The following is a 27,874-nucleotide window of genomic DNA, read 5'->3' as shown; positions in this document are numbered from 1 at the left end:
GCCAGAGTGTGCACTCCCCAGGGCGGTGATGGTGCCTGATGGGTCTTGGGTTGCACAGCACAGATCCCAGCACATAAATGATACATGAATGAATAAAGTCCATTAGTGATAAACCTAACCTATTTGGACAACTGAGACAGAACCGATTTCCCTTGCTCATCGGAATCCTATACATACAATTCACCATGTAAGCTTTTCCGCTTGTTCCACAAATATTTATCAGGCGCGACAAATACAAGTTCCTGCTGGATAGAGGATGGATAGAGGATTAAATAAATAACCCCAAATGTCTATGTATCATAGTTACGGGGCATGAGCCAGAGGACACAGGACGGGATGCTGCGGTCACTGCTAAGTTCGCCCTGAGTTCATCACTCGCCCTAGTGGCCCTGTCCCATCCTGCTTCATTGTGGTCACGGGGGCCCCAGCAGAGATGGCCACCCCTCACCCAGCTCAGATGCAGAAAACAGATGACCTGTCTTTCTCCCCACTGGGAATGAAGCAGAGTCGGGTTTTTTGTGTCTTTGCATTGCTTAATATAATCTCCCCCAAATTATTATCCCCTGCTTCCCATGGGAACTGTTGAAGATGCCAATTTCATACTGATTCCGGATGCAAAGTCTGTTCTGTCTGACCTCATTGATTCCTGGGGGATGTGTTGAGACCTGTGAAATATGCGAAAGCTCATGAATCAACTCTGGCTGGCGCTCTGCAAACATCTTAGTTTGAGGGAAAATCAGACGGATCCGACGATTCCCCCGAGCCTCGCTGCTTCCCCAGCCCTGATCCGCCCACCATCCCCTGGAGTCTGTGGATGCTGGCTGCCTGGGGCAGGGCCCAGCACTGGCTGTCCCCATCTCCCCTCTGGCCCGGCTCCGACGAGCCAGAGGGGAATGGGAGGTCAGTCCTTGACATCCAGTCTGATGTCTGAGGCCCTCTGGAGGGAAGGAATCCTGTGAATGTCCTCTCCCTGCCAGCCCCCAAGGAGATGGCCTCAAGACCCCTCCCCAAGCATGCTCCTTTGCTTCCAAGACAAACAGGAGCCTTGGGCTCAGGGGGTGTGCTTGAGTGAGCGATGAGAGGTTGAGTTAGGAAATGAGTGAAGGCTCCTCTCTCATTGCTTGGGTTTAACAGTGCTCACACTCCCTTTCCCTCCACTCACTCATTCATTCATTCATTCATTCATTCATACGACAATCATTTATTGACAGCTCACTCTGCCAGATGCTGTAAATCAACAATGGATGCTGGGGCCATGTCTGGAGCCAAGAAACCTTACAGCCCCCTCCAGACACCCCACCCACGGCCCCAACCCCCTACACCCACATCCTCAGGAGGGCACATGGACACCTGCCTGCCCTCTGCCACACACCTGGGGGCTGCCCAGAAGCCATCAAGAAGGAGGACAGGTGGCCTGCTGGGGAAGGTTGTCTGATGAGGGCTTGGCTCAGCCCACCGGCACTGCCCCAGTCACAGCCTACCAGCCAGTGTGGTTTGGAGTCCGCCTTTCTGTCTGCGTGTCCACGTGTCCAGAGAAGCCAGCAGCCAAAGAGAGAGGAGAACCCATGTACCCATGTCACTCCTCCTCGGCACTCCCAAGCTGAGAAGGCCCCAGAGAAAGGATCAGAGGCAGCCTGTCTGGCTGAGTCGGGTCAGAGTGGAGAGAGGGAGATGTATCAGTGGTCACAGTCTGAAAGGCAGTCCCTCTCCATCTCCCTCCTCTTCAACTCTCCCTCCCCAAACTTTCCCACCTGGGATAAGCAGCCCCGTGTCTTCCCCTGTGACCGGGGAAGGATTGGTACAGAGCTGCCTTTCCTGCGGGCAGAGCAGAGGGTGAGGGAGTGACAGTAATGACCTGTTTAGGGAGTGCGCACCTGACTATGGGACACTCCACATTCCTTTGGTAAGCTTCAAAACAACCCCACAACAAAGGTGTTATTATCCCATCTTATACATGGGACCCTCAAAGGGTATAACACCCTGAGCCCGGCAACTGTGCAAGGATGGGATCTGAACCCCAAATGTCTGAATCTACAGCCCATGCTCTTCGCCCCCACATCTTACTAACTCCCACCGCTCTTCGGCCTGATGACCTCTCCCCCCAGGTCCTTTGAGAAAATAAAGATCTCCTTTCTTTCCCTAACAGCATGTATTATAACTTGAGCCTCTCGGACGATATTTACATGAGGTTGTTGTCAACAACATTAAATCCAATTACTAATGTATTCTTGTACTCACATGCGTACTCTCTATAAAACTAATACTTAGCATTTCCTATGTTATTTTTACTTCTTTATCTCATTTAATCCATTTCTGATAGCACAAAGAGCTCCCAAATCACTCTGTTTCTTGCATCATGCTGGAGCGGGGGCAGAAGTCATAGACATCCTTGTGACACCAGGCACACCAGCCGATAAGAGCCGTGGAGAACATCTACGGAAGCTGCCAACATAGGTACAGAACCTATGCAAGTGGTTCTGTTCTAGAGTTGGCCAGTGGTGTACTCAATCCATTTCCATTAAAAGGACATTAGAGAAGAAATCTACCACTAGCCTTGAGGACAAAAGAGAAGACACGATCACCTTCTACCATTTCAACGCACTTGGAAGCATCACGCCTCCACGGAAGCACCACAGCAAGCACCTCCCACTCGTTTCAAACACACATGGCTGCAGAGTCTGATCAGCCCTGGCCCTGACAGGTAATGGTGCCCTCCTGCCCTCCAGCAGACCCTCTCCGCAGAGCCGGTCATACACCCACCTTAGCCACAACCATCAAGAGCAGAGCTGAATCATCCCGCTGTTGAATGTTCACACTTGCTCCATTCTCTTGCAACACCACTTGCTTGTCACACACAACTGGCTAATTCCAGAATGGAACATAATTGAAAGAAACAGGACCAGACCAAGGAACATAAGGTGAGAGCCAAGAAAAATTTGTAGGTCACTGAGAAAATTGCTATGCCAGGCACCGGGGACGTGCCTACTTCACAAAGGCACCAAGGGCTGGGCGGGTCCCAGCGTGGGTAACCACCCAGCGTGGGGGCCAGTCGGTGCACTGGCACCTCCTCGCCACTACAGACCGGGGCCGGGTCCCAAAGGCAGCTGCAGCTGTGGGTGGGAGGGACTTCCTCATGCACGGAGGATAGACACAGTCCTGGCAGATGTCCTTGAGCACGTGTGCTGGTTGAAACCCAGACGTCGAAAAGGCCCATGTCACTGAGCAATCCAGATGAGAACACACGAACGGAAAACCCAGACTGTCTTCCTAAGGACTGGGAAGATTTAGAAAAGCAGAACATTCTTGACTTGGAGGAGACCCAAGAGATCATCTCCTCCAGGAAATTTAAGCCTTTGGTGTGCACGCCATGAACCCGTTCTATAGATGGATGAAGTCCATGAACCCCTTCTCAGAAGAATGCTTTGAATTGCATGGAATTAAATTCACAGGATTGCCAACAAGACCCATTATATTAAAAGGCAGTTAACAAAATAGTTTTAGGGGCGCCTGGGTGGCACAGCGGTTAAGCGTCTGCCTTCGGCTCAGGGCATGATCCCAGCGATCTGGGATCGAGCCCCACATCAGGCTCTTCTGCTATGAGCCTGCTTCTTCCTCTCCCACTCCCCCTGCTTGTGTTTCCTCTCTTGCTGGCTGTCTCTATCTCTGTCGAATAAATAAATAAAATCTTTAAAAAAAATAGTTTTAAAACAAACGTGTAATGTAGGAATATATATGCTTCCTTATCAGCGCATTACATAACAAGATGGAATATCTTGTTCAATTCTGAAGTAGCGATTAGTGAGAATGATATTTTACAAGATGCCAAATACTGCAAGACACTTGAAAGTAACTGTTACAGCTGTACCGTGGTGTATATATATCTGTGTTTCTCAGGTGAATACTGTCACAGGGACCGCTAAGAGTCATACAGCTTATTGCCTACATAATGGACGACAATGACATATTTCACTAGACGTTAATGGGAAAAAAAAGTGACAGTGGATCCCCTGAATTCTAGCCACAGACCCCAAATTAAGACCCTTACTATCCTCTTATCCCAAGGGACTTTCTTACGCCTCACAGCTAATAAATAGCAAATCTGTTCAGTTCTTCTCAATGTCCTATCTGGTCCCTTTCCCACCCGGTCTGCCTCACTTTAGGCTTACAAAAAAATGGGGGGGTGAGGTGATTTTGTTTTTAAACAAAAATAATACATCCTTCTAATAGATTCAAACAATATGGGAATTACATTTTAAAAATTAAGTTTTAACGTTTATTTTTTTTAAGTTTTTATTTATTTATTTTAGTAATCTCTACCCCCAACATGGGGCTCGAACTCATGACCTCGAGGTCAAGAGTCACATGCTCTACTGACTGAGCCAGCCAGGTGCCCCTAATGTTTCTTTAAATGCAGTTCTATCTAAGAAGAGACAGATGGACTACAGCCTTGCTTAGAAAGTGTGGTTCTGGGACCAGGAGCATCGCGTCACTGGGGAGCTTGTGAGGAATTTGGAACCCCAGGCTGCACTGCAGATCTGCCGACGCAGAACCTGCACTTCCCCGGGAGAAGAGCTGCCCTGACACTTCCCGGAGTCCGTTCTCTGCTAAGGTCTCCTTGGAGACCCCTAACGCCAACCAGGGGCTAGAATCCAACCCTCAACCCTCCAAAAGTCATGCGCTAGTAAACCTAATTCCCAGGGGAAATAACAAACGCTAATAGAATAACAGGCCTAGGGATTCGGAGCAGGAGACTTCACAATAGAATGACTGGACTTGAAATAATTAAAACAATAATTATAATAAAAACCAATTATTAGCCCTTACCACAAGCCAGCCTCCAGGCTAGACCATTTATGTGCACAGCTCATTTGATTATCACAAACATCCTGTGGAAGTTGGTACTGTTCTCCCCAGTTTACAGATGGAAACACTGAGGTTCAGAGAGGCTAAGCGGCTCGCTCCCTATTCCAGCCAATGACCGGGAAAGACTTGAAGCAAGAGGGGCTGCCCATGAACAAGCCTGCTGCGGCCCAGTTCACAAGGACAGCGGAAGCAAGCCTAACTGTGGAGCCCCGGCCTCAAGTCTCATCCTATTTCCTCCCAGGCCGGCCAAGTCCCAGTGCCCTCAGCAGCCGAGGGAACCGAGTGGCCTGTGCTTCCTGCATTTTCCTTCTGGTCTCATCTCTGAGGACGCGGTTTCAAGTCACAGCCCAAGCCTTTATAAAAAATAGGGAGCAAAGCCCGCTGGAGCCTCCACATGGGGGGCAAAGTGAAGTTTCCAGGTGCTCCTGTCCCTGCCTTATCTGCTGGGAACAAATGACTTCTCACTATTTTGTTTCACAGTTTAAATAAACCCAGGCTTTGCTGGCATCTCGAAGCAGAATCTGACTGAAATCTCATGAGGGGCGGAACTGGGCAACATCCTGAAAAGTCTGTGAGGTGGGTGTGTACCAAGCTCAGTTTTAGGTCATTTTGAGAGTTTTAAAGAATGAGGCTTTCAGTACATTTTCAGGCTCTATGAATCTTTCTACAGGTTGTCATTGCAAGACCCTAGAGTCTTTCCTGATGAAGAGTTTCTGTGGGATACTCCACGCAGACACTGGACAAGGTATTTTCCCACGTTCTCTGTGAGTTAGACCTTGTTATGCCCATTTTACCGATGAGGAAACTGAGACCCAAGGCTCACAGCCAGGAAGTGGCCAAACCAGGGTGGGAATCAAGGCCAGTCTGACATTCAAGTTCCAGCCCTCTCTACTCCAGCATGCACGGCCTTCCCATCTCTGCCTTCTCTTCGCTATCTCAGGGATCCATCTCAGGCCACCTAGTATTTCAGCTGCTTTTGTGTCTAATCTCTCTTCCTTGACGGTGAGCTCTGGACAGAGTCCCATGGCCATGCCTAGACACTCTGCCCTCCCCGCCCCCCCGTGCCCAGGCCAGAGCTTGGCACCAACAGGCACTCGGTTTCCACTGGTTACATTCAACAGTGGTTGAATAAAAATCGGCTGGCTTTCAGAAGGAATAACTCAAGAGAAAGCCTAAGGCCAGCACCACCCACCTTCCAGAAGGATCCATATCTGTGCCTACCTGACTGCTGAAACGCTTTGATGAATGACAAGTCCCCGGGCCAGAAAGGAGAATAAAGGCATTGCTCATAATTTCACAAATGACCAGAAGAGCATCTGCAGTCCCTGGGCCCTAGCAAAAGACTGCTTGCTCAACCACAGAACATTACATGAACAGTTGTCACTGGTGGAGTCCCTAAATTTGCTACTAAGCCAAGCTGACTGGCAAAGCCAGAACTAAGAAAGTCTACCCAGAGAGGTGACAGCTGAGCCCTAAAGGGGACAACACTTATATACAAGTGACATCCACATGCAGTGACCTTGGCCAAAGGTGCTGTTCTTAAAGGCAATGTGCTATGATAGGAAGGTTCCTGAGTTGGGGTTCAAACAATGGGTGCTCCAGCACCTCAGCTCAGCTCCCCTCCTCCTGAGCCTTCAGCACCCACACTGTTAACCCCACAGCATCCTGCTTCTGTGAGATCTTTTGACCAGCTCAGACCCCTTGGTATGAATTTGATTTTACCTTTATCTGTGTTTTGGGTGCATCTAAGTGGGTAAGACTTCCCTGGAGCAGCCCTTTCCTGACAACTAACCATGTCCATCTGGCTCTCCATTGCCAGAGAAGCTGGCCACCGATCTCCCATGGGTCCAGGATCTGGAGGACACATCCTAATCAGCCTTGAATCCCACCACCCTCGTGGAGGTGGCCCTGGGGCTGAGCACCCACCAGCCAAGATGTCAGTTTTCTAGATGACACAAAACTTTCTTGGCTCATGGTAACTCTTAGGTCACCACTCACTCATGGTAACTCTTAGGTCACCACTCACTCTGTAAGTGTCCCAGGTGACACCAATTTTTATCTAGGGCCTGGGGGATCTCAAACCTGAGGCCGAATTTTGTTCCAAAAGGAGCAGGGTCTAGTCACCTCCAAAGCAGAACCCACAACAGAGAAGTCGAGAAGGAAACTCAGGGGTACCGGGGAACTGTGCACTGAGCCTGGCCCTGCCTGGCCTGCAGAGATGGGCCACAGTCTAATTTGGACACAAGCGAGGAAACTGCTTCTTTGAAACTGGGTCCAAAACTCAGAAAAAGAAAGCCATGTTGAAAATGTCCATTTGCTTCTTTAAGCAGATTGTCTTAAAGTTCATGAGGAGAAAGCAAGGCATAAAGAGGAGAAAAGAGCAAGGGTGTTATCTATGAAGCAGTCTGCCAAAAAAATTAAATTTGAAGTGGATCAGATCTCTAGATCTAGCTATTACCAGTTTACAGGAAAACAGAAGACATGAGGGAATATGTTAAATACCACCCCCAAACACGTGATCAGCAAAATCCCAAATGTAAGGAATTCAAAAGACAGACAGCGCCGCCTCGTCCACAGTAAGTGGCAAGAGAAACAGAAAAGATTACGAGAAATTTAAGAGACTTGTCAACAAAATGCAATTTGTAGACCTTATATAGATCTGCTTCTAACAAGCCAACAGGGGGAAAAAAGGAAGACATTTATGATATGATCAGGGAGATCTGAACACCACCTGGGTATTTAACGATAAACAGGAATTATTGTTGATTTTTGCAGGTTTGATAATGGTGTTGGGACTATTTTTTTAAAAGAATCTATCTCTTGGAGATACATTCTGAAGTATTTAAGGATAAAATTATATGATGCCTGAGATTTGCTTTAATTAATCCACCGGGGGAAGGTAAAGGACAAGCAAGGCTGGGTCTGGGCTGATAATCACAGCAACTGAGTGATAAGTAGGTAGTGTTTGTTATGTTCTCCGCTTTTGTCTAGGTTCAGAATTTTACAGGACAAAAATGTTAATTACCAAAAAAGAAAAAAAAAAAAGGCAAGAGAAGGCCCTTGTGTTTAATCAGGGCTCCAACACAGACTCTCTCAGAGGCTTTGAACAAACCTTAAACTTGCTGAGCCTCATCCAGAGCCTGATGGGTTCAAATCCTGGCTCATCCCCATTCGCCTCGGCCAGATTTCCTAACCTCTCCAAATGGCTCTGGCTCCGGGTCCTTACCAGTATAACAGGAATAATGATAGTCCTACCACGCAGGGTCACCTTGAGGAGCAAGCGTGCTAATTCACATGTAAATATCCCGGCACCCAGCCCTGTGGAAGCGTTTGCTCTTATACCACTGCTGTCATCTCTCTTGCTCATTAGTTTCATCTTGATGGGGAGGAGGAGAAGACTCCTTTGGAGAGGCTGTCCTCCCTCCTAGGACACCCAAATTTCAGAAATGTTTCCCAGTTCTTCCCGATCACATATTGCTGGTTCCACGCTTCCTCCACAAGCTCAGACCTACATTCTCCTTCTCCAGGTGGTGAGAATCCTGTGCTCACCTCCTCCTCCTTTATTAACAATGTCCCCTCCTGGTGCCTTCCCCTCTTCGGCCATCTCTGCACTTAGCTTCCCTTCCGCCTGTTCTCAAGCCCACCTCTCGCATCCTTGTTCCTGGAGGGAACAGTGGGTGGAAGCAGACTCCCTTCCTCGTCCCTTCTCTTGCCCCTCCCCTGTGACGCCACCTCTTACAATGCCCAGAAGGACCTCTGTACATCAGGAAACGGTGGGGTGCAGGGAAGGGAAGTTAGAAAGAACTCACGACTTATGAATGCATAATGCTGAACTTTTGGAAATGGACGGGCCCGGTGCCAGGCCTCACTAGGGTTCCTTAATTCTATTCTTCTTACAAAAGGACCATTATGAAGGCTTCGCATCTCCCGTGTGACAGGTTGGGAGCAGTAAAACTACATGACGTCTCGGAGACCAGGAGATGAATAGGTTTCCCAGCCCCGTCCTTATTCTCAAGGGCCCTGGGATCCTGGAAAGAAGTCTATGGGAGGGAGGGAGCTGCTGCAGGGAGCCGTGCAGTAGTTCCCAGCTGTTCCCCAAAAGGGCCTGTGGATGGCCCCTGATAGCAGGCAGAGCACCCTGAGGCTCCCCTACCCCCCGAAATCCTGGAGCATCTTGATGGGTTATCACACCGGCTGCCTCACTTCCAGTCATGCACTCGGCCCATCCAGCCCCACAGGACATCCTGGAAGAGGAGCACCACCCCAATCTCTCTCTCTTTTTTTTTTTTAAAGATTATTTATTTATTTATTTATTTCAGGGAGAGAGAGAGAGATTGAGAGCACGAGCAGGGAGGAGGCACAGAGGGAGAGGGAGAAGCAGACTCCCCACTGAGCAGGGAGCTCGACACGGGGCTCGATCCAAGGACCCCGGAATCATGACCCGAGCCGAAGGCAGACGCTTAAATGACTGAGCCACCCAGGAGCCCCCCAATCTCTCCTTCTCTGCCTTTCTTTTGGGGATCATTTCTTTTCTACCAGACAAGAAAGGTCATGTGGCCGAGTTAGGAAGGTAGATACTGGTAGTCAGGCCAGGGCCTCCCATCCTACCTCTGCCATTACTAACTTGTTGGAGTCCATGTTCCCTTTCCTAGAAGATGAGGAAGCGAAAGTTCAATTGGTCAGTCCCTTCCAGTTACAGCAGGCTGGAGGCTCGTTACAAGGAAGTGCACTACCTCCCTCTCCGCCAAACTGCGTCCATGGCTTGACTGGACCTCACACTCCTTGCCTTTGCCCAGTCATCTATATTCAGAGTGACCATTCACCAGCTCTCCCCTCCCTCCCCGCCCCTCCTTCTCCCTCCCTCTCTTCCTCCTTCTCTCCCGCACCTCTCTCTCTCTCTCTCACACACACACACAAACACACACACACACCATGTGCCTTGTGACCAGTAAGAATGGAGAAGTTTGGGTCCAGGTGCATCCAGTTTCCCCTTGCAGCTCTGAAGGACACTTGTTTGCATACTATTTCCTTGTATCCAGATGGAAATGCACTCATTTCCATGAACATATAGAAGACATTATGAAATAACCAACCCAGCCTCTCTAACAGCTCAATGCTTCAGAGCCCTGAAATGAGACCAACACAAACCTCACTAAGTACACCAGCGGTCTCCAGAACTTTCGGGGTAGGGGAAGGAAGTATCAGAACTTCAATGCACAAATGCACATTTATTTTTATCACATCTTCTAAAATGTTCTAGTTTTGAATGTATGCATTACACTCCTCAAACCATATTAGTATAACAGGATATGCATGTAATTTATAAAAATGCATATCATGGGGCTCCAGGCTCAAAAAGATCTTGGATCTGGGGTGCATGATCAAAAAAGTCTGGAGCCATCATCACTCCAGACCATCTGCCAAAGCTGGAAACAGTTACAAATGTTTTGGTCCGACCATAAGAGCAACCAACGAGGGATCCCAGGTAACCCTCCGCCAAGGCCACACTGGCCAACAGACACCAAAGCTCACTAGGGCACCAGTCAAACCACTTACCAACCCCCTTGGGGCCTCACACCATGTGGTGTCACCTTCTTCCCAGAGGTCTACTCTTGCTGTGAGTTCCCATCAGTGAGGCTCATTTTAGCCAAAAGAACATTGGCACCCACCCAAGGAACCCACTTTCTTTCCAGAACAGTTGGCCATGGCCTTCATGACTTCTTTTATTTCAAGAGTATACATTCCATTCAAGGGTGAAGAGTACTGAAGAGAAAGTGCTGGTCTTTTCTAGATCTTCTGAGATTCACTAAGTTAAACCAGATGCATTTATTATTGAACGGAAAAAATATAAGCTTCGTCTTTAAATAGGTGATAGACGGACAGATGAAAATAAAGAAAAAACAAATCGGCTTTCTGGATGAGAACCATCACGTGACAGCAATCTAAGCTGCTCTTGGGTGGGAGGGTTCCTGGAGACACAGGCCGCTAAGTGGGAAGAAACTCTATAGAAAGCACGTCATTGCTTCACAGGATAGGACTTCATCGTTGCTGGATGAGGACGTCCCCAGAGCACGGGACCCTGAGACACCGGGCTACTCACCCACACACTGGTTGCCTTCATCCATCTGGTATCCCAAGCGGCAGATGAGAGGCCTCGAAATCGTGGGGTAGTTTGGAGCGGAGAGCGGTGGGGCCGCTGCTGGGTACGGACCTGAGTAGGGGTTCGAGTAGGGATTCGAGTAGGGCCCTCGGTACACTGGGTTTGTGCGGGGGATGCATAAATACCCGCCATTTTGGTTAACACACATCATGTCTCCTCGGCAGGCCTCAGGGATGGTCCGGCATTCATCAATATCTGGAAACGCCACAGAAAGGATGAGTGTTAGCGGCTCGGTGGCCACACCGTGCATGGTGCATATTTAAGCCAGGGATCCCAAAGCACTCTTTACCAGCATCTGGTCCCAAACACGGAGGGCAGTCGCCGGCTCATCACTGCAGGTACTCTAGAATGTTGGCGAAACTGAATCACATTGACCAGCAGCACCCAAACATCAGCCATCAGAGACCAGATAGCCACAAAACCCGTATTATCACCCACATGTGAAGCCCAAGTAAACACTACCAATGTACATAATAGAAGGTAAGAGTAAAATGAATAGATACATACTAAAATAGAGTGTTTATGTGTGAGTATACCATCTAAAACCATCCCAGGTGCTCCCATGTACCCATAGGACACTCAGGAAACACTGGGGTGGACCTCACAATTATTCCCACTTCTACTCCAAATAACAGCTGGGCAGGGGAGAGAGTCCCTTGCACCAAGGAAGACAAGGCTTGGCAGAGAGGTTGCTAAGAACGTGGAGGTTTACTTGCAAGTCAACTCACGCTGTGCCAGCAAACAGGCCCATGACCGGCCAGGCTGGTGTTCAGCTTGCTAGGCCTGGAGCGGGAGGTAGGTGCCCTAGAAAACCAGCCTTGCGAGGGGGTCGGGAGCAGGACACGTGAACTCTGGCTCCAGCACAAGCAGCCCACTGCCTGAGCCCACACCCTGGGGCCTCTCACCAGGCTTGGGGTCACTCCACGGGGGACGGGAGGCTGGGGGAGACATGCTCACCCCAGCCAGCTCATCTGAGACATGCACCCCAACTCCCACATCAGAAAAGGGAAATGCTGAGGCTCAGACGCCCCATTCTCTAGCAGTAAGACTGAGACCCTGCAGACATCTGGTGGGACAGAAAACAATGGTCGCTGCCCCCCTCTCATTCCCTGGCCCATCCTCATCCCCCAGCACTTCAAATCTAAGTGCCAGTCTAGACTGTTCATGGCAGGGTTTGGTTCCTTAGCACTTGTCATTTTTTGGAACCATCTATCTCCCCTCTTGTTCTTAGCTGATGTGAGCTCAGGAAGACAACTGATCTGGTTTCAATCAAATATACTCAAAAAGCTAGATACATCCCCAAGGTGGGAGCAAGTGCGGCTGCCTTATTATCTTTTTATATATGCTATGCTCCATCCACAACAAGCTCTTCTATACTTTAAACATCCTCTCCACCCCTGGTCTTCACTTCTGCTGTTCCTTCCACCTGGAATGCCATTTCTCAGGATCCTACTCATCCTTCAATGCCCAGTTCAAATGCAGCCTCCATGAAGGCTTTCTTTATTGACCCCTGACCTAAGACATCACTCCCTCCCCTACTTTTGTAGAGGCCATGGCTATCACCTCAACTTGGCAACGACTTCCACCATGTACAGACCTCACTCTGGGTCTACCTCTGCCACTAGATGACAAACTAGGAGAATAGCCCCCAAATGTCAGTCCTGATCCTCGGAAACTGTGACTGCATTGGGTTACCAGGTGAAGGAGAATGAAAGGAATTAAAGTTGCTGACCAGGTGACCTTGAGATGGGGGTTTGGGGGGGGATTACCTAGGTGGGCCCAGTGTAATGATGTAAGTCCTTAAAAGTGGAAGAAGAGGAGGCAAGAAGGGCTGGTCAGAGAGATGTGACAATGGAAAAAAGAAGAGATCCAGAGCCCACGAGGGATTTAACTCACAGTGGTGACTCTGAAGATGGGGGTAGGGGGACCATGAGGCAAGGAATGAGGAAGCCTCTAGAAACCGGGAAAGGTCATCTACTGACAGCCAGCAAGGATACGGGAGCTTCGGTTCTGTAACCACCAGAAACAGGATTCTGTGGGATCATAAACTGATGCAGCCACTACAGAAAATGGTATGGAGTTCATCAAAAAATTACAAATAGAACTACCCTATGATCCAGTAATCCCAGTTCTGGGTATTTATCCGAAGGAAATGAAAACAGAATCTGAAAGAGATGTTTGCCCTCCTGTGTTCGCTGCAGGATCATTCACACTAGCCGAGACTTGGAATCCACCGAAGTGTCTGTCAGCAGACGGGTGGATAAAGACGTGTTTGTATCAAGATACACACACACACACACACACACACACACACACACACACTCAATGGAATATTATTCAGCCAAGAGAAAGAAGGAAATGCTGCCATTTCCAACATCAGGGATGGACGTTATGCTAAATGACATAAGTCAGACAGAGAAAGACAAATACTGTATGATCTCCCTTCTATGTGGAATCAAAAAAGCCAAACTCATAAAAACCATGAGTGAAATGGTGGCTGACAAGGGCTGGGGACGGGGAGAGGCTGGTGAAGGGGACAGATTTTCAGTTGCAAGTTGAATAAATGCTGGGGAACTCATGGACCTCATGGTGCGGATCATTAACAGTACTGTACTGGACACTTAAAAATTGCTAAGAGGGTGGATCTTACATGTTCTCACTGTAAGAAAAGAAATGTAACTATGTGATATGATGGAGGTGTCAGCAAAGGTTCCGGTGGTGGTCATATTGTGATTGATATATATATATATATATGTATATAAAATCAACAAGTTGTACACCTTAAACTCACACAATGTTGTGCATCAGTCATATCTCAATTTTTCTAAAAAAGAAAGTGAATTCTGCCAACAATACCCACAAGCAAGAATTCCCCCCTAGAACTTCCAGAAAGGAACAAAGCTTTGCTGGCCCCTTGATGTTAGCCTGGGAGACCCCTACAGAACTCCCGGCCTACAAATAATAGAGATAATGATGTCTCGATAACTTCTGAGCTGAGCTGTGAGATACATTTTTGTTGTTTAAACCACTAGGTGTGTGGCAATTTGTTACAACAGCCATTAGAAACTAATACAGACGGAAAGCCCCTTGGGGACATGGATCCATTCTTACTCATTTTTGCCCCCTCATGGGGCTGGTCACAAAGCAGGTGATTCATAAAAGCGCATTACTGACGTCAGACATTCTCTGACACTGTTTTCTTCCATAATCCAGGCCATTACAGATTTGAGAACATCAAGCAGCAGCTGGGAAAGAGATGGCCCCACCATCGGTCTATCCCTCAACACCCCCACCCAGTGCCCACTGACAACCAGCAAGGACGCGAGAGCTTCAGTGCTGTCCCCACCCAGCGCAGGATTCTCGGTGGCCTCGTACCTAAACACTGTCCTGACGAGCGGTCCAGATCGAAGCCGTTAGTGCATTGTTGCTGCAGGGAAGGAGAGAGGAGAAAGAGGTAAGCTCGTGTTCCTTACTTTATTTATTTTTTACTATAGAAGTATTATAAGGACAACACATAAAGTTGGGGAACTGACATAAATAAAAAAAGGATCCATAATACCAACACCTGTATTATCAGGCCTATTTGCCCCCCATCTTTTTAGCATTTTCTTATAATCATTTTACACTTAGCATTACGCTTTACACTCCCCCACACCATTGCTTCAAAACTCCCAATTTCAGCAGATTTGGGGGCTGTTTCCTGCCCTGGTTGCGAAGGGCAGTAATAGTCACATCTGATCCGCACGATGATGAGGGACAGCCTGTGTTTGTCTCTTCCTGGGAGTGGGTATGACTGCTTTACAGGGCAATCACTTCCCTGCTCTGGGTGCCATTTGAGCTCCCCTCATCAGGGCCCCCTGGAGTGCCCTCCCCACCGCGAAGTCCCCGAACCTAACCCTCTAACCTAAACACTACACAGCAATGCAGCCTGTTCTGCAAGAAAAGTAGAATTCAGGAAATCCCCCCATTTCAGTCTCGCCAAGACAATTACACAAAGACGCTTCCAGAAATAGATAGGTCTCAAGAGTCCCCGAGGGTTGTGGTCTTCAAGTGCAACTTGAGTTCACAACTTTATGGTCTCAGAAAAATGTCATGGCTGCCGACAGTCCGTGGACCTCTGGGGAAGACCCTGGAGATGGACATTTTATAGGACTAGGTGGAGAAGGAATGTTTCTGACTATGAGAACCCTGTCCCTGGTCTTCCCGGGGTCCAGGGTTCGGCTTCCCCGCGCTCTGGGCTGATTTTTGGAGATGATAGATTCAGCCTGTTTTCATGGGAGTGGACTCAGGAGTCTTAGGGCCTTGGGCAAAAGAAAGGGAGCAAATGAGCCAGGAGGCTGTGCCACAAAGCTCAGGAAACCAGGAGACTGGAGTCCAGGCCTGGCTCACCAACTAAGCACCAGCCAGGGTTCAAGTCCGCCAGCCTGCCTGGCTTCAGCTCCTCAGCACAGCCACCGCTCGCAGCTTCCTATGCCTCCCTATCCTCACCTGTAAAACGGGGGTGACAGTGCTTAGTCCCAGGCAGCTGCAAGGACGGGATGTGTGCATACATGCGGAGTGCCTAATGTGCCATGAACACAGGACCAGGACCACTGTCCTCTCTGGGCCCGGATGTCACCATCTGTCACCGTGAGGCTGGATCAGAGGACTCCAAGGGCTCTCCAAGGTCTAAGTCTCTGTTACTCTTCCCAAGAGCTTTTCTATCCCTAATAGCCTGAATCCATTTCGAAATTCTGAATATGAAGGGAAAAAATATTCCCCCACCCGCCTGTGGCCCCTCAGCCCAGCTCCAAGGTGAGGCCTCACTCATTTGTGAGCCAGAGACGGAGAGGCCGCTCCAAGTTTGCAGGAGGGATGTGCCCACATTCTCAAAGGCTGACACAAACGTGGCTTCGTAAAGTCTGGGCGCTGCAGACCTCTCCCAGACCCCAGCCAGAGCCTAACTCCCCCTGCTCCCTCTCCACACTCCTGCCAGGGGCTGGGCCCAGAGGTGGGACCTGCCTCCTCCAGCCCAGATGCGTGTCTGCGGAGACACACAGACCCACGTGGGCCACGCGCATGCAGGGCACTACTGCCCAGAAGCCCTAGAACGCCTCAAACTTTTTAACATTTACCATAAATCAGCCCCAAAGGTTACAAATGAGGCATCGGATCTGATTATTCAAAGTCTTGGACTGGGAATCAGAACACTGAAGTCCCAGCCCTTGCCCCTGGGGCGAGGGCCAACCTCTCTGAGCCCGGTCTTCATCTGGGTGGGGGGCAGAGCTCAGCTTCGGTGAACTGTAATCCTGGGATTCTAAAACGCGTGGCTGGAGCCCCTCACCCTGATTTTTAACATGCTTCTAGATAAGAAACAACATTAAAATCCTACCTGTGCATTCCCAGGACTCGGAAGACAGAGAGCCAGAATGGTAATGGTGAGTATCCTGCAAGGAGCAAGAAGTCGAGATATAAATGCCCAAGATACTTCCAGAAGCCAGGTCTGGGGAAAACAGGGACCTCAGGCTGCCCTCGCGTTTACAATGGTGACTCCACCTTGTGGATATGTCTGGGGTGCTGTGGTGCTCCAGAGGTCAAAGCGGACTCCAGATACCCCTAACCATCCCAAACAAAACCATGCCTCTTCTATTGGTTTTATATGTTGGGATAATGTGTTGTATGCCTTTTTTTTTTAATAAAAGGTTTTGCTGCCTCAAAGACAAAATTTAAAACCCACCGCTGTGGTATGACCAATGTATGGACCAGCTGCTTTGTCTTTACTTCTCTCAAGGTTTTGAATGTCTTTATTCTGAAATGGTAACAGAGTGAATGAGACCACAGCACCCTCAAAAGATGAAAGGAAAGTGACAACATGCAGCATTTGAGTTCTATGGAAGAGAGGTGTCTTGGTCAAGTCTCCTAATCCCAGAGTACGCTTCACATAGGCCCCAATGGCAAAGAGGGGCCAGGGGATCTGGGCACCCAGGAGAAGAATGGACGCAGAGGGAAAGCTTCGAAGGACGAGTCCAGAAACCCTGGGTCAGGCTGGCTCACCATTCACAGACCACAGAACCTCGTGACTTTCATCCTTCATCACCCACAAGCTTCTAGCCAATAAAATCGTGGTTGCCAGTAGGCTTTAAAAATACAATATAGATACCACCTCACATCCATCAGGATAGCTATAATCAAAAGAGCAGAAAGCAACAAGTGTTAGCAAGGATGTGAAGAAATTGGAGCCCTTGTGCAGGGCTGGTGGGGAGGTACAATGGGGCAGCCATGTGTCAGTGCCCCACAACATTAAACATGGATTTCCCATACGATCCAGCAACTCCCTTCCTGGGGAAACACACAGAAGTAAAAGTAGGGACATGGGGGCGCCTGGGTGGGACATGGGGGCGCCTGGGTGGCACAGCGGTTAAGCGTCTGCCTTCAGCTCAGGGCATGATCCCGGCGTTATGGGATCGAGCCCCACATCAGGCTCCTCCGCTATGAGCCTGCTTCTTCCTCTCCCACTCCCCCTGCTTGCGTTCCCTCTCTCACTGGCTATCTCTGTCAAATAAATAAATAAATAAATCTTAAAAAAAAAAAAAAAAGTAGGGACATGAAGAGATGTTTGCACACCCATGTTTCACAGCAACATTTTTCACAACAGCCCAAAGGTGGAAACAACCGAAGCCTCCGTCGACAGATGAACGGACAAACGAAATGTGGATTGGGGTATTATTCAGTCTTAACAAGGAAGCAAATTCTGGCATAAGCTACCACGTGGGTGAACTTCGAGGACGTGATGCTAAGTGAACTAAGCCAGTCACAAAAGGACAAATACTGCATGAGTCCATTTATAGGAGGGTCACAGAACAGTTAAAATCGTAGAGACAAACAGTGGGATGGTGGGTGCCAGGGACGGAGGGGAAGAAGGAATGGGGAGTTTCATGAGGACAGAGTTTCAGTTTTGCGAGATGAGAAGAGTTCTAGAGACTGACTGCACAACTACATGAAATGTACGGAACACTAGTGAACTTCACACTTAAAAATGATTACAGGGGCGCCTGGGTAGCGCAGTCGTTGGGCGTCTGCCTTCGGCTCAGGGCGTGATCCCGGTGTTCCGGGATCGAGTCCCACATCGGGCTCCTCTGCTGGGAGTCTGCTTCTTCCTCTCCCACGCCCCCTGCTGTGTTCCCTCTCTCACTGGCTGTCTCTCTGTCACATAAATAAATAAAATCTTAAAAAAAAAATGATTACGGGGGTGCCTCGGGGGCTCAGTCGGTTGAGTGTCTGCCTTCAGCTCGAGTCATGATCCCAGGGTGCTGGGATCGAGTCCCACGTCAGGCTCCCTGATCAGCGGAGAGCCTGCTTCTCCTTCTGCCCCTCCCCTCTGCTTGTGCTCTTTCTCTCATTCTCTCTCAAGTAAATAAAATCTTTAAAAAAAAAGATTTAATAAAAAATTTTAAAAATGATTATAATGGTTTAGAGGCGCCTGGGTGGCACAGTTGGTTAAGTGTCTGACTCTTGGTTTCGGCTCAGGTCATGATCCCAGGGTTGTGGGATCAAGCCCTGAGCTGGGCTTCGTGCTCAGTGGAGAGTCTGCTTGAGATTCTCTCCCTTTCCCTCTGCCCCTCCCCCTGCTCACTCACTCTCTCTCTCTCTCTCTCAAATAAATAAATAAATAAATCTTTTAAAAAAATTATTACAATGGTTTAAAAAAAATCTTTGTAAATGAAGAGCTATTTAGTGCTATTATCGTTCGGTTCAATAGCAATTTATCCGAGCAACTACTACTTGCAAGCACGGACCCTGGACAGAAGAGCAACAAAACTACAACCCAGCCGGTGCCTGGGGAGCTGGCTGGAGAGCCACCTGATTTGATAACGTTGATACACACTGGTAAGAGCACTGAGAGAAATACCCAGTGAGCACCGTGAGAGCCAGGCTGGAGGCAGGGGCAGGAAGGTCAGAGAAGGCTTCCCAGAGGAGGTGATCTTAGAGACTTGCTACTATCAACACACACCTCCACTTTACAATCCCTCCCTTCAGAAAAAGAACGTTCAATAGATGACAAAGCTCACTCAATCCATGACACAAGGCTCATTGGAGTTAGCAACACTGGGTAGTTGCAGGGCCCTGGAATTGAGCCGCCATCGAGGGAGAACAGAACCATGACGTTGTGCTAGGAGACAGACACAGGCCCACTTTCTTCATCTAGTCCTCGATCCAAAGAATAAAGACCCTGCGAGTCCACACATTTTCATTTCATCTAAGCGCCTGTGTGAGCCAGGTTCTAGAACGCCGGAGACAGCTCTGACCTTATAAAGTGCAGAGCCAAATCCCAGGGCTTTTTGATACTTGCGACGGCCAGATTTATATCTGGAAGGAATGAAAGAACAATAACAAATTTATTTTCCAAGCTGTATATTATGAATTTCAATGTTTTCCTGTTTCTTCACATGAAGTTTCCTTTCGCTTGGTTATAAAACCCTGTCTCGTTTATGTTGGAGACAGAACAGCCTGACTGAATGCAGTGGGCTCCAAGAGCTAGTGGAAAAGGCATGCTAACCCCATTTCTCCCCCGACTCCCCTACTCCCAGTTCCCCTTGGCTGGAGGGCAGCCCTGGGACAGGTCTCCTCGGAAAGGTCCAGCCTGAAGCCTGGCCTCCTGGATGAGCCACAGCTGAGTCCTGGGGGCCAAGTAAGTTTCAGGCCGATCGATCCAGAGAGTTTTCCGAAAATGAAGGAACCCACGCCCTGTTACTCTCACGGTCTCACAAACAGTACACCTTGTCACAAAGAACTCCAGAAAACTCTAAAAATAAAGGAACTATAGAAATTCTAGGGGAGACTTGGATGCTCATAACTCGCCCCTGGAGCTTTCAAAAACAGGTGGGTCCACCCATTTTGTGCACCAGCCTGCAGTGTAAGGAAAGCCAGAGGGGCCCACTGAGTCTCAGGGCTATCTGTCAGAGAGGTGCCTGTTCCCAGTACAGGCTCGCAGTTCATCTGTCTAAAGCAGCTACATTTTCAAGAGTTCGGTAAAGACTGTGCAGATATAATCTAGATAAAGTTCTTCAAGATTTAAGGATTCCTTGACTGAAATTGCAATTTTCTTAAAGAACAGCAAAATGTTTGCTTACATGTATTTCTGTCTGCAGTCCCCACTTTTCATTGGCTTGAAACTTCTGGGTAGCATGCCCTTTGTGAATCCCACACAGACATAGAGCAAATCCAATTTCGGGATGTTCAGCTAGCCCGTCCTCTTGTCCGACAGCCAATGCAGCAAAATAATGGCTAGTAATTGCTAGAGAACTCGTAATTGGTCTCCCAACGTTAGAAATATATATATATATATAATATATATATTCTAAAATGGCACAAAAATTCGCTGCCCTTAAAGAAAAGAAAGAGCGCGCGTCACGCTGCTCTGAGGTTTTTGCAGACTTCTCCCGGATGCTGACTTCTGAAGCCGTATTATAAAATACCCACTCCCAAAAGAAGGCTTCAAGATGGAAATTACAGAGGCGCAGCTTTTTATAATTAACAATATCATTGCATCACTAGCTAATGCCTTTTCCAATATCCTGACACAGCCTGAATCCCAGCCATAGCCATTTTCCACCCATCAGGTTTTTAGTAAGGTTTCCAGACCCTGGAGGAAAAAAGTCCTGAGCGGGGGGGAACCTACCTTTTTAATCCTGGCATGTCCAAGATGTGTGAGCAGGGGCGGCAAAGGGGAAAAGAAAAAGAGCTGGCAGCGCCGGGACCTCGGAGCCGGCCGTGAACTTCGGCTCCCTCTGGGCCCTTGGGGCTCGCCGTTACTTTATTCCTGGGGGACGAACCAGTCGTGGGGAGGACAAGGGGAGAGCCTGGGTCCTCCGAGCCACTGGAGAGCCCACAGAAAAAGCACCTGGTTTTGCTTAGCCCTTTTCAGTAATTCAGCATTAAACCAATTGGAGGAGGAATTTTAAAAATGAACACTTCATTTTCTAAGTATGTTAAACAATGCAAATGGGGCCTCAGTCTGGACACAGCTGGTTCAGATTACAGCGCTCACCAACTGGCTAGACTCCTCACAACAATCTTGGGGCGTCTGCCAGGACCCAGTGCTCGGCTGGGAGGAGAGCCCCGGCCCGCCGCCCGGCCGGAGCAGCCGCACTCGCGCTCCCCGCATCTCTACCGGAGGCGATTGGCGGGCAAGTGCAAGGGGGCGGGGGGCTGGGAGGGCCCGTTGACCCTTTACTTCCCACCCAGCAAGGACGGCGCTGCCCGCGGCGGGGCGGGCGGTGAGGCCAAGGCGTGGGGAGGAGGATCCTGCACCCCAGCCCTTGGGAGGCTGGGGACGCCCGCGAAAGTCACCCTCCGGGAGAGGGACGACTTGAACTCAGGACAGACACAGCGAAACCGGGACCCGAATCTTCGGGGAGCCAGACCCAATGAAGCAGAGGCTTGGGGGAAGGCACGGGAGACTCAGGTTTTCTAGAAGGGGTGGGGAGCACAAGGGGGTGGGGAAGAGGAGGAGGATGGAATCTGGCGGAGGCTAATTCAAGACATCAGCTTGTGCAAAGCAAATTTCCCGAGGCCACGCGCCCGCCCCGCCCTCGTCCCCTGATTCTCGGGGGCACGTTCCTGCTTTAATTAAACAGTGTCCAGTCACAGATCCACACGCCGTCTGCCTTACACGGACTCAATGTCCTAGTATATCTCAATAAAGCTGGAAAAATTTTTAATTTTTTTTTAAGTGTTCCTTGGCTCGAAAGGGATTTTAACAAGTGAAACGGTGATTTGAAAAGACAAAAAAGGACAGTTGGGGAAAGCAGAAGAACCTAAAAGCATTATGATCAGTGTTTCACATTCATTGTATGGGGGGGGCGTCAAATTATTTCTTTTTCTTCCTTTCTTTCTGTTTTTAAGCATTGGAAACTTTTCGTGAGATGACGTCTTACCAAAGGCACTATTCTAGAAAAGACCATCGTGAGATTGGCAGTAGTCCAAGCCCCTCCTTCCCTACCTGCATCTTCCCTTGGTCCCATCAACAAAGACCTACCTACAGCTGGAAAGGCCCTGATGAGGTCCTGTCTCTTCACAACTATGTGCAATAGGAATTCCATCTCTATTTTACTGGAGTGGGGTTAAGAGAGGTTAGGTAGCTCCCCCGTGGTCACACAGCTATTCATTGACACAATTGAGACGCCAAAGTCTACATAGTTAGCCTTCTCAAAGGCCATCTTTTTTGTAAGTAAATGAAATCCTACTCTAAAAATGCATTTGAGGGGCGCCTGGGTGGCACAGTCGTTGGGTGTCTGCCTTCAGCTAGGGGCATGATCCTGGCGTTCTGGGATTGAGCCCCACATCAGGCTCCTCCGCTAGAAGCCTGCTTCTTCCTCTCCCACTCCCCCTGCTTGTGTTCCCTCTCTTGCTGGCTGTCTCTCTCTGTCAAATAAATAAATAAATAAATCTTTAAAAATTAAATCTTTATAAATAAATACATAAAAATAAAAATGCATTTGAAACACCTGGCTGGCTCAATCAGACGGGCATGCTACTCTTAAATTCCAGGTCATGAGTTTGAGTCCTGTGTTGGGTGTAGATTACTTAAATAAAAATAAAATCTTTTAAAAATATAAAAATAAAAAAATGCATTCAACAAAAACATCAGAATTCTAGTGGTTGTCAAAGCCCAGTGTCTACTGTACCATTCTATTTACTTTGTATATGCTGAAAATCTCCTATGATAAAACATTTTTAAAAACACATTATATTTACAAGGTTGTTCACTGACCCCAATTGCAGAAGTTTATAAACTGCCTTAACATCCATCAGTTGGGCACCAATAGGGTTAAATAAAGAAGAGGATTTCCAAAACTGGACTGTTGTGCAACCAACCAAAAAAGCCAGACACGTCAGAGTACATACCAAACGACTCCTTTTATATAGAATTCTGAATGAGGTAGTGGCTTCAAGGGGCTCTTCTTTTTTTTTTTTTTTTTAAGATTTTATTTATTTATTCGACAGAGATAGAGACAGCCAGCGAGAGAGGGAACACAAGCAGGGGGAGTGGGAGAGGAAGAAGCAGGCTCATAGCAGAGGAGCCCGATGTGGGGCTCGATCCCAGAACGCCGGGACCACGCCCTCAAGGGACTCTTCTGGATGCTGATAACATTCGAATTAGCAATCTGGGTCCTGGTTACACAGAGGAGTGTCCACTTAGGATTCATGAAATCTTATGTTATATATATATTTTTTAAAAGGACCAAACTAGCTCCTTGTGTGCTTGCTACTGAAGGATTTCCAGCACAGTCAAAATGGTAGAATACTGGTAATTTCACATAGCCCCATAGGATATATTGATAAGTGTAAAAGCAAGTTGTAGAAGTGTGTAGGCAGGCCACCATTTGCGAAAAAAATACACATACAAGTTCTTTCTTGTGTATGTAAAGAAAAGATTTCTCCTGAAGGGTACATGAGAAACTGTTAGGATGGCTTGTCTCCTGGGAAGGAAATTGGGTAGGCAACTGGGGAAGAGAAGTGAAAAGAAAATTTGCTCTTCCCTTCTCACCTTTTGGTAAAATTAGAATTTTGTACCATGAGCACGTATTATCTATTCAAAATATGAGGTTACTTTAATTTAAACATATATTAGGGGCACTGAGTGGCTCAGTTGGTTAGGTATCCGACTCTTGATTTCAGCTCAAGTCATGACCTCAGAGTCGTGAGATCCAGCCCCGCATCAGGCTTCACACTGGGCATGGAGTCTGCTTAAGATTCTCTCTTTTCTCTCCCTCTGCCCATCCCCCACCGCTCTCTTTCTCTCTCTCTAAAAAAATAATAATAAAAATAAACATATATTCTATTTACGTAGTGCTATTTGGGGAGTAAGAAGAGTTTTAAATGACTAGTCCATAGACCTCACTTATAGTATCAACCTTCTTGAAGGAAAAGGAGGGCAAGAAAATCTATATGCCCGTTTTTTACAAATCGAGCAAATTGAGGATCTTGAAAGCAAAATTGTCCAGGAACCCATCTTGGACCAGAGACTGTTTCCATTTTAAAACTCCAAGGTTGGAAGAGGGAAGAGAGTTAGGGTTGCAATGAAAGACTTGATCTTTGTCCTGGTTTCGCCACCTACCTGCTGGGTGACCTTGGGTGAATCACTTAACCTCTCTGCCTCTCGGTTTCCTCATCTTCAAAAGGGAGATGATATTTACCTCTCAGGGTTGTGCGAATAAAATAAAAGCTGGTTATCCTCATGATCGTCACTGTGTCCAAATCCTTACCCTATACAATCCCCTCCAGTTATCTTTAATAACTAGCCAATTATGCACTTCCATGGACAAAAGGGACATAATCTCACAAAACAGCCCGGGTCACCATTGAACAGTTCGCATTGTTAGAAAGTTCTGTACTGAGTTGAACCCAGATCTGCTTCTCCCCTCTGCAGCCCTGGGCTACTCCCCCCTCTACATGGCTACCAGCTTCCTTTTCGTGAAAAGAGCTCTCCCTCCTGGCAGTGCTGGTGTCCTCTTCCCCAGGAGGAGCACCCCTAGTTCTTTCAAGGGTTCCTTATACATCACATGACTCTGCTGCCCCGCGCTCCCTCTCCTCCTGCGTGGCTGCATCAGCCTTTGGTTCATGTGAAATTGGCATCAACAAAAACAATCCGTGGTACACAGGCTGCCAACACCCTCTCCTTCATCCCGTATTTGGACTGCGAATCCTCCTTAACCGAGAACAAAGTCTTCCATGTGTCCCTCTTAAACTGTCATCCATTGTCCAAGATCTTTTCCCACATGAATGTTACTATGTAAAGTATGAAGTATCGGGCCCGGTTTTGACAACTACGTGTCTGCCGACCGTGACTTCTTTGACTTTATCAGAGTTGCCAATAAAACATTGACCAAGACAGGTGCTGGAGTGATGTGCTCTGTCCAGGTTGGCCCTGATCTGCTTTTCCTTCTTCAACATTTTGGGGTCACTGCTGATTGTTTAACTTGGGATGCCACCAGCTTCTCCCACTCAGTGTACATGTCCCCATCCACAAAGACTTGGTAAGAGACTCTGTCAGATGTCCTAATAACATCAAAACGCATGTAATCTATAGCATTTCCCAATCTAGCAATTCTGTTTTTAAAAAGAGAATGAGGTGTGCTGAGCAGGAGCTGCTGGGGGACCCTTGCTGGCTTCTTAGGGACCATCACTTCCCTAAGTGTGTTTCCTTTCTTAGTTACTACATTGAAATCCCAACATCTGCCCTTCCTGCCATCATCAGAATCAAATACGATCAGAGCGATGACACAACTTCACAAAACGTACATGGTAGCGAACATCTAAGAGTTTATCATCTACTGAATGAACCTTCCTGGCCCCGTGAAGCTCAAGGTCTTCACTGTGCCATGGGTTGGAAGACAGATGGGCTGTTTTTTTTAAAAAAGATGATATTTAAATTGGGGGGGGGAATTCACAAAATTATACATTTAATGATATATTTTGACTATTAATATTAAATTGTTTAATGTTTTACTGTCCAAAAATAATTATATCACAATGCCTTTCTGAAAGCAAAAGCAAAACAGGGAAGACAATGTTATTGAACGTTTAGATCATGCTAGACTCCACACGAACCCTCTCCTTTGACCACTGTAATAACTCTGTAAAATAGGAAACCCTCCATTCTGCAGATGAAGACAAGACCCAAAGAGATCAGGGCCACACAGACAATAAATCCAAACAAACAAATTCCAGCCCAAACCAAGCCTATTTGGCTCCAGGTTCCTCATGCTTTCCAGTTGCCAAGATTTGCTTTCTCCACCTCGCTGGTTACATGGCTGGCTCTCTCCTAGCTCCCTGCAAACACTCCAGAACGCCCTGGGTCCTCCCATCATCACCTTCTCTTCCTCTTTTCTTAGCATGAATAAAGCCTTTCACTTCTTATATTTTCCAAAGTTGGCCCCAAACAATCAGAAAACTAAAATAACTGCCAACGCCCAGGTAAGGTGCTGGGCACTGGCTCCACCGTGCAGGTCTTCCCAGCCTGGGGAGGGGGAAACTTCTATTGTCCGGAAGTCCCTGTGGCTCATGCTCTCCTCCTCTCTCTCTCTGGCTCCTCAGTGAGTCCGTGTGTCAGCCACCTCCTCACCACCTCCTCCCACCTCAGCCGTCAGACCTCTGGCCATGCCCCACCGTTCACCCAAAATGGTACTTTCTCAGTTTTCCAGTGATCTCATGGCCAAACGCAATGACTTTTCCTCCATTCCTAACTGTTCTTCTGTCCCTTTGAAGTATCTGACCATTAACGAACCATCTTCTCCTCTCTTGTGTCTAAGACTTTAAGTTATCCTGGTTTTCCCACTGTGACTCTGCATTTTCTCCAGCCCCCTTTCTCTCTCCCCCCACTAACCAAAGGGTCCCCCCAAATTAGATCCAGACTCTGTACTCTTTCTCACTACTCTCCTGGACATAGTCACTGGTCCCTGAGCTATTATGGGACGTAGGTCCCATAAACAGTCAGTTATGCTGATGACCCTTGAATAAAGCCATCCCTAGCTTCTCTCTTGCTCATGTTCAGCTCCTTACAGGCTACTTCCCCAAATCCATTCCCTCTCCTGACTTATCAGGCACCACATCAAGGTGAGTAGTTCACTCTCTGTGAACTAATAAATAAGTCAAAAGGACTCCATCCTATTGGTAGTTTTTGGTTTGGGGTTTTTGGTGGTAGTTTGTGTTGATTTTTTTTTTTTTACTAGAAATACCTCAAAAGTTATGTTTGGTGACAGAACGATACGTGTTCTCACATTACACCCTGTAGGATAGTGGGCTGGGGCTACTATAGCAGCTGGATCCCTTTAGGGTATCAGTCTTGCTGCTTGGCAATCTCTAGAGTGTTGACCTCCTTCTACTTGGTCCAAAATGGTGCACCACCACACTCACATTGCAGGAAGCAGGATAGAAGCCGATAGCACCCAGCTGCAAGGGGCGCTGGGAGATGTAGCCTGTGTCCTGAGAGATCACGAACCGACTTACCTAAGAATCGGGAGTTCTCCTGCTGTGAACGCAGAGAATGGACATCCGTGGACGAGCAGCGGCCTCTGCCAGAAACCCTAAGGAACATGAGTTGTGTCTCTACATTCTTGCCTGTTTCTATTCCCATAGTAAAGATAGTTCGCCATTGTCATTCATGTTACAGAGTTTCCTCAGTTTGTGTTTTGCCTTTTTGTCTTCCAAAATTTTTGAAACATGTACATTTTACATTTTTATGTATTTGGATGTCTTAATGCCATCCTTCATGGTTGCTGCCCTCTGTGTCATGCTTATGTCAAGCATAGAGTGAACTTTAAAAATCTTGGTTCTGGGGCACCTGGGTGTCTCAGTTGGTTAAGCGTCTGCCTTCGGCTCTGGTCATGATCCCAAGGTCCTAGGATCGAGTCCGGCATTGGGCTCCCTGCTCTGCAGGGAGTCTGCTTCTCCCTCTGCCTGCTGTTCCCCCTGCTTGTGCTGTCTCTCTCTCTGATAAACAAATAAAATCCTTAAGAAAAGAAAGAAAGAAAGAAAGAAAGAAAGAAAGAAAGAAAGAAAGAAAGAAAGAAAGAAGAGAAAAGAAAATATTGGTTCTGTTTCTCTGGAGAACCCCAACAAATACAGGACCCTAAGAAAATTTTTAACCTTGCTGAGCTTCAGGTTTTCAGCTATAAAATGGGGGCAAAAATAATAACATGGTGCTGTAATAAAAATAGAGTTCCTAAAGCACCTAGCAAGTGCCAGCGCACAGTAGGCCCTCAGTAAAGCTGTGGAACTTCTCCCCCCAACACCATCTCTCTATAGGGCAAATTAAGTTTGCATTTGTCAAAGGAGGGCACAAAGATGTTCCCTCTCCAGTCTTGAGAA

At 47.9% G+C, this 27,874-nt stretch overlaps 1 protein-coding gene across 3 annotated transcripts in view; it reads right to left on the bottom strand.

Annotated features, from left to right (window-relative positions):
• FBLN5 (fibulin 5) overlaps positions 1-27,471 on the bottom strand; it is an 84,597-nt gene extending 57,126 nt beyond the window's left edge. The window contains exons 1-4 of one of the 3 annotated variants that reach the window (XM_057318679.1): positions 27,014-27,471; positions 16,395-16,449; positions 14,399-14,450; positions 10,964-11,218 (exon numbers count right to left, since the gene is read on the bottom strand). In XM_057318679.1, coding sequence (XP_057174662.1) covers positions 10,964-11,174 — 211 coding nt within the window. In that variant the 5' untranslated portion in view covers positions 11,175-11,218; positions 14,399-14,450; positions 16,395-16,449; positions 27,014-27,471. Of the gene's footprint in view, positions 1-10,963; positions 11,219-14,398; positions 14,451-16,394; positions 16,450-20,133; positions 20,495-20,681; positions 21,375-27,013 lie in introns of those variants that run through there. The other 2 variants (XM_026515438.4, XM_026515437.4) reach the window with 2 other exon arrangements.
• Positions 27,472-27,874: the final 403 nt, after the last annotated feature.

This window comes from Ursus arctos, unplaced genomic scaffold, assembly GCF_023065955.2.
Source record: "Ursus arctos isolate Adak ecotype North America unplaced genomic scaffold, UrsArc2.0 scaffold_25, whole genome shotgun sequence".
Classification (NCBI taxonomy): Eukaryota; Metazoa; Chordata; class Mammalia; order Carnivora; family Ursidae; genus Ursus; species Ursus arctos.
Note: the sequence above shows the minus strand (reverse complement) of the source record. Positions and strands in the feature narration are given on the sequence as shown.